Here is a 6891-nt window from a genome sequence, read left to right on the forward strand (position 1 = left end):
AGAAAATAATCACTTCTACTTGGGATTGTTTGACATGGACATCAGACAGCCAAGTGAAGATTCCTAGTAGACAGCTGGACATGGCAGTGTCAACACTAGTACTGGTTCAAACAGAGTGAGCTGCCTGAAGGTAAGTCAGGGAGAAGCTGAAGGGTTGATGGCACCTACAGTCTCATGCTGGATAAATGCCATACACTGAACAGGACCAGAGCTGCTGACCCCTGGAGTCCTCGAAAATACCATGAAAGTGAACAAGGTGTTTTATGGATAAGACTGAGAATAAAAGCTGTGTAGGTTAGGGAAGGAGGCGGGAGCTAGGGGTGACCAACATGCAGCCTCCAAATGACTGTCCCCAGGACTTATCCTAACTGCTTCCCACTCTAGTTTGTTCCAAGCAACCATATCCCCATGGCAGTGTCATAAAGGAGAATGGTTGCTGAACATGGAAGGACAACCCCACTGGGATCATATCTCATTTCACAGTGAAGCAGCGCCCCCTCACACACCATTACCAGTTTCCCTATTAAAAGGCTGAGGAGGCTGGGTAGTCCATTGAGAGTTACAAAGTTCTTAGTCTAGTAAAGAAACTCTAGTTGAGAAGGTTCCAGTGGGAAGAATATCCACATCTGTGTTTTCTCAGTTACAGGAGGACATGAGGCCATCTCTATGCCAAGTCCTCCTTTCCCAGGCCCCACACTAGCACAGGGCTACAAGCCCACTCCTGCCCTCTGCTGACCACAAGGAGCTATTTCAGACCTCACTCCTCTGGGCTAGCTCATAGACCAACCTTTCTTAGCTTCCTACAGGTACCAGCTTCAGCCTCTTCTTCTCTTTCTGAGACTGCACACTCTGCAGGAGATCTCCACCTCAACTCTGAAGTTGTCAGAGTGCTGTGTGGCCCTCAGATGTGGGAGTCACCAGTCCCATTCTGTCAACCTGGAACATCAGGCTAGATTGTGGTCTTCGGTTGTGAAATGAAGGATCTGTAATAAAAGACCTCATAGATTCCTTCAATCTATGATTCTCTCTAGTTCTTTGAGTCACTGAATAAATGTGGGTGCATGTGCATATGTGTGCATGTGTGCAGGAACAACTATGGAGGGAAACAGAGATTCATTTGATTTTAATGTCAAGGATGTCATCCTGTTAGTTAGCTTTCTTGTTTGGGGGTCTGTGGTAAAGAAAAGCCCACGATGGGAGGCATGTGCTAGAGCAAAGCTGCTCAAGATCATGGCAGAAGAAAGAAGGACAGGAAAGGGCACAGTGTCCCACATCATCCTTCAAGGGCAAGGCCACAGCATCCTAGCTTCTTCCTGATGAGTCTCACTTCCTAAAGCTGAGCATCCACTCACAGCAGCACAGGCTGCTTACAACCTGGCTCATAAACTTGGTCTGGAAATGCAAGCCTGGGACCCTAGAACTTCCCGTCTGAGGCAGAAGGGCAGAAAATTACAATTCAATCTGGGTTTCTAAGCAAGTTCAAACCAAACCCAGGCTCTAGAGTGACACCCTACTCAACATTTCTTGCACCCCCAAAAAATCTGTTCCCAAAATACGGGTTACTATTACAATTTTATAAATGTTGTGCACTGTCATTTCCATAGACAGCCAGAGCACTTGGCAGAGCTGTGTCAAATACTATGCTGACACTGGGAATCTGTCAGTCAGTAGGTCAAGAGTAGTCATTGCAAGATGATCCTAGGGTTGAAGAAATTCCAAGTTTTGGACACAATATCTCACCAATTGAATCTCAACCAAAAAAAAACCCTACCAATTGGGACAGCAAAATATTCACTGTGCTTATAGGTCAAGTACGAAAGTATTTCTGGAGACAATACCTTATGATATTCATCAAGATTGGAGAGAAAAACCCAAGGACTTAGTACTAGGATATAACTCTGGCTGTCCTTCACAACAGAACTGGGAGAAGGTCTGGAGATGTGTCAGTGGATGGGAATGGAAAGAAGGTTTGGATAACAAAAAACTTAGAGAGGCATTTAAACTATGGAAGCCAAACCTCTCTATCTATCTATGTGACGCTAGGGATGTAGCTCAGTGGCAGTTCATATCTCTAGATTGCAAAAGGCCCCAGGTTCAAACTAGGGCATAAAGAAAAACAGAAATAACAATTTTGTTAGGGTTATTGCATAATTTTAACTTTGGCTTATAGTAACTCTGGCATCTTAGATAAAGAGGTGTTCTTCTGAGGGTCCATGGTGTAAAACTAGGCCATTAGTACTAGCTCTGGAGCAAATGCGGGTAGATGGAAATGGAGAAAGGAATATTATACAGGAAACAATCAGAAAAATATGATGAACTATGCTATGAGTACAGTATTTTATTATTGCTTCTATATGCCATATTTAAAGTTTATCTTTTAACATGCACATGTGGCATGCGGGGACAGGTACTAACAAAAGCCAAACAGGTGTTCAATTCCCCTGGACATGGAGTCATCTCAAGTTGTGACCTTTAGGTGACAAACTGGGGTCCTCTGGAAGTGGAGGAATCAGGAAGAGTGGACATTCCCTTAACCAATGACATCTTATTAATCTCTAAGACCTATTTTTACTTGTGTGTCTTATGTGTATAAACATGCCAAAAGATACTATCTGAAGACATGAGATGTCCTGGTATGGAGTTACAGGCAATTGTAAGCCACCCAGCATAGGTGGTGAAACCAACCTTGGGTCCTCTGGGAGAGCATCAAGTGCTCTTAACAACNGAGCCATCTCTGCAGCCCTCAACATCATATAATTTTAAAGATGCAAGACAGAAAAGTAAATATCTCTTATGATTCAGGCTTCCCAAGGTCTTCTAAAAGTGTGTATTCAGGCTAATAGAAAATATGCCTGTTCTTTACTGAAAACAGTCACAAAGCCTGCAACCAATCAACAGGCAATATACAGACTTCTATGTAAAGTTCAAATTCAGACTTCAAACTGCCCTGAACAAGAGGGCTTGCAATTTATTCCTTACAATGGAGCCAGTAGCAACATGGCTTGGCTGAGTGAAGAAACAGAAGGCTGGTTGCACAAGCAGACAATGTACCAATCTGTGGGTACTGCTTGTTGAGGAGTGAACCATCAGCTCCACCCACAGAGCCTGCTGTATATATATGGGCCCAAGTGGAGCTCACCCATTATCCCTGATTTCCAGGACAACCAGCACTCAGTTCCACAGGAGCCACAACACAGACTGGGTAAGACATTGACTGTCTAGGCCTGGGACAGGAGGGGCAGGTGATGGGGAAGGGTCTAGGAAAAGTGTCACTCTGGACCCACAGTGACAGCAGAGGGCCTTCAGGAAGACATAGGGAAAACTGAGGCAAGGTGGGAGCATTCACTTCTCTTCTGTCCTCACAGGAAACATGGGTCCGAAGCGGCTTGAGTCCCGACTTTGTCTCCTGCTGCTGCTGGGACTTGTCCTAATGCTTGCCTCATGCCAGGGACAAACCCCTTCCCAGTGGTTTGCCACCCAGCATATCACTAATAAAGCCAACCTCCAATGTAATGTTGAAATGCTACCTATTAACATGCGTAAAGGAAGATGCAAGAACAAAAATACTTTTCTTCACACAAGTTTTGCTAATGCCGTTGGTGTGTGTGGCAACCCAAGTGGCTTGTGCAGCGACAATGTAAGTACAAACTGTCATAATAGTACATCTCGGGTACCTATAACTGTCTGTGACCTCACAAGTCGGGGAAGACATTATACCCAATGCAGATACCAAACAACAGGATCAGTGGAGTACTACACAGTGGCCTGTAACCCCAGAACTCGACAGGACAGTCCCAGGTATCCAGTGGTTCCGGTTCACTTGGATGGGACATTTTAGCTCCAGTGCCAGCACTTTGTACCTTCGCTCATCTGCTACTGCCAAGATCATAGTAGTGAAGAACCAATCCCTCTGTCTGCGCTTCATATCAGCACCTGTCCTCATGAAACATGTCGCTGACTCCCTTTAATTTAGCTGAACAGATCTTTTCTAATTAATAAACAACATTGCATACAAATCTAGATCTCTGGTATCTCTGTGTCTGACAGGGTTGCGGAGGAGAGAGGAATGGGGAGAGACACACACAGAGAAGTGTGTGTGTGTGTGTGTGTGTGTGTGTGTGCGTGCGTGCGTGCGTGCGTGTGTGTGTGTGTGTGTGTGTGTGTGTGTGTGTGTGGTGAGTCAGGCCTCAGACCAATTGAGGCATCTTCCCAGTCCCTGGAAACAAATGAATCTGAGAAGCAATAGACATCTTTCCCTAAAGTTCCCACGCAACATCTTACCTGAAGTTTCTCTGTGGGAAAGNAGTGGCTGGCAGAGGAGACCAGGGAATTGGCATCTCTCAGTGAGGCTATCCCTTGCCCTCTCCCTGCATAGCTGTCCTTAGAGATCAATTATGAGAACATTCAACACAAACCAGGAAGGATAGAGCCCAAGATAAGGGAACTGGAATCTACACAGAAAAGAGATGAATAATGAGAGAGCCTGCCCTGGGGTTACAGATTGTTAGCTACATGGGAACTAGGAATGAAACCCAGGGCCTCTGCAAGAGCGGTCAGTGTTCTTAACTGATGAGATATCTTTCCACCTCAATGGATTTGTAAAAATGATGTCTGTGTGTGTGTATGTGTGTGTGTGTGTGTGTGTGTGTGTGTGTGTGTGTATATGTATGTACTTATATGTAACCATACATGGATTTGGATGAAAAGCTAGGATGAAATCTTAAGGAAAGTGTAAAATAGTAGACTATATGGGATAGGAAAGCAGAAGTCAGGACTGTCTGAAACAAGATAACCAGCCACACAGGGTGAGAAAGTGCAAGAAAGGTCAGAGAGGGAGAGGAATGAAGGAGAATAAATCGTAGTTATACAAATGAAAAAAATTTCCATGATAAACAACACTACTGTGTATCTAATCTTTACACAGACAAAAACCAGGAAGTGGATCTTCCAACTGTACTTTCTGGGGTGGCCCATCCATCTGAGAAGACAGAGAGAGGCTCAGCATTCTAATGCTTTGCCTTCCTCTCTCATTAGCTAACAGATTTCATAGGAAATGGAGACAGAGACATTTCATCTCATGTTTATCCATGAGACCATTCTTGTCTCTGAGATAGGTGTTAGCACTTTTTTCTGTATAGCTAGCATGGCTTATGCTCTCCCACACTATAATCTCCCTGAGAAGATGATGTTACAGGCAATGATCTGATTTTGGACAGGGGTGATGGAGTTTCAAGGGAGTGGAGGGTTGTTTGGTTTTTTTTATTTTCCAGGTTTTAGTTTGATGTTTTATTTTAATGCTTTATATTTATTGTGTTGTTGGGGCACACATACCATAGCATGTATGTGGAAGACATGTATGTGATGGTCATTTATGTGGGTATCAAAGGACAACTTACAGTATATGGTTCCCTTCTTCTAACACATGGACTCTGCATCTCAAATTCAGGTCATCAGCAGTGCTTTAATTTGCTGAGCCAATTCACTGGTCCATTATGTGAGGTTTGAGAGGCTTCTTTGGATCACGGGTGGGGGTTGATTCCTCTATGTCCTCAGGTGGAATCTGTGTTTTGAGGGCACTGAATTTAGCTTGAAAATATAGCCCCAGTTGTTAAGATCAAGCAATGTGACAGTCATTGGGGTTCTCAGAACCACCTGGTAAGGTCCCTTCTACAGAGGATCCAACTGTTCTGTGGATTTTACCAAGAGAACCCATATCCATTTAGAATGAGTGTGTACAACTTTGTTCCCATGCTCCTCCTGTAGGGTTATTGGACTTGTGCCAAGTCCATAGTGTATTGTACTGAATCATCCGATTGACCTCAGAGTCTAACCCAGAACTAATGTGAGGAAAAGCCATACAACAACCAAGGACTGTACTTGGTGTCAGTTTGTGGAACTATTCTAACATTCCTGTGGGCAACAAGAACAGATTCACCCATTTGTCAGAGGTTTCTTGGCAAAGTTTTCCTAGGATCTACTTAAGAGCTTGGTTAATCCTTTCAGTACCACCTGAGCTTTGGGGCTTCCAATCAGAGTTCAGGTAATATTTTATCCCTAGAGCTGTGGATGTAGATTGAGTCACATGTGGTGTAAATAAAGGTTAATCTGTGAGTCTTAAATGACCAGGAGAGACCAAACCTTGGGACAGTGTCCTTTAGGGACACATATTTGACTACTCTGTAATCATTTCAACTCCAGTTGCTGAAGATTCTATCCAGTACAAGAAGGTGTGTACAAACACTAACACATATTTGAAACTGATCCAAGGAGACAAAGAACATTCTACCTGCCTGTCCTCACTGGGATAGGAGCACGTCCTCTGCATTGCTCCAAGATGTGTAAAGAATGAGGGCAGCAGCANTGTGAAGACCATAGCCCTGATATTCTTGCTTTACTGTAGGTAAGTCTCTACCCAAGAACAGTCAAGTTACCATTTACAGAGTGACATCCCTCCCTGGNTGGAATGAGTCATGTATTCCCTGACTTTTCTTAACTGAAGAACCTAAAATGTAAAGTTGTTACCCACATTGATCCATGGCCAGTATGTGTTGCCCCTTGTCATGTCAGAGTGATGTACATATAGGTTTTATATCATCTGTCTTTTGAAGAATCAGAATTCTCATGGGGATCAATCTGAAATGCTGTCTTCTTTGCTTATCTCTGTGCTGGTATATTTCCTTGGGAAACATGAGACATTCATGCCCTTCTGATGGCCCTTCCAGTAGATGACTGACCTTTGCAAAAAACTTCAACAGCGTCCAATAGGTTTAAAATCTGTTTGCTTATGTTTTATAGGTCAGATGTTGTGTGATACCCGTTACATAGGTCCTAGGAATCAAACTCAGGTTGCCAGACATGAATAGCAAGGGCCTTTGCTGGCTGATCCACCAC

At 43.9% G+C, this 6891-nt stretch overlaps 1 protein-coding gene across 1 annotated transcript; it reads left to right on the forward strand.

The window, feature by feature from the left end:
* Positions 1–3161: 3161 nt before the first annotated feature.
* LOC110315720 (eosinophil cationic protein 2) lies at positions 3162–3998 on the forward strand. The gene is made up of 2 exons (XM_021189709.2): positions 3162–3202; positions 3366–3998. The coding sequence occupies exon 2, from the start codon at positions 3371–3373 to the stop codon at positions 3836–3838; it is 468 nt and encodes a 155-aa protein (XP_021045368.1). The 5' UTR covers positions 3162–3202; positions 3366–3370; the 3' UTR covers positions 3839–3998.
* Positions 3999–6891: the final 2893 nt, after the last annotated feature.

This window comes from Mus pahari, unplaced genomic scaffold, assembly GCF_900095145.1.
Source record: "Mus pahari unplaced genomic scaffold, PAHARI_EIJ_v1.1 scaffold_9216_1, whole genome shotgun sequence".
In the NCBI taxonomy this organism is placed as follows: Eukaryota; Metazoa; Chordata; class Mammalia; order Rodentia; family Muridae; genus Mus; species Mus pahari.

What these genes read in the sequence shown, in the direction of transcription:
- LOC110315720 (XM_021189709.2), top strand. Translation starts at nt 3,371, where the DNA reads ATGGGTCCGAAGCGGCTTGAGTCCCGACTTTGTCTCCTGCTGCTGCTG.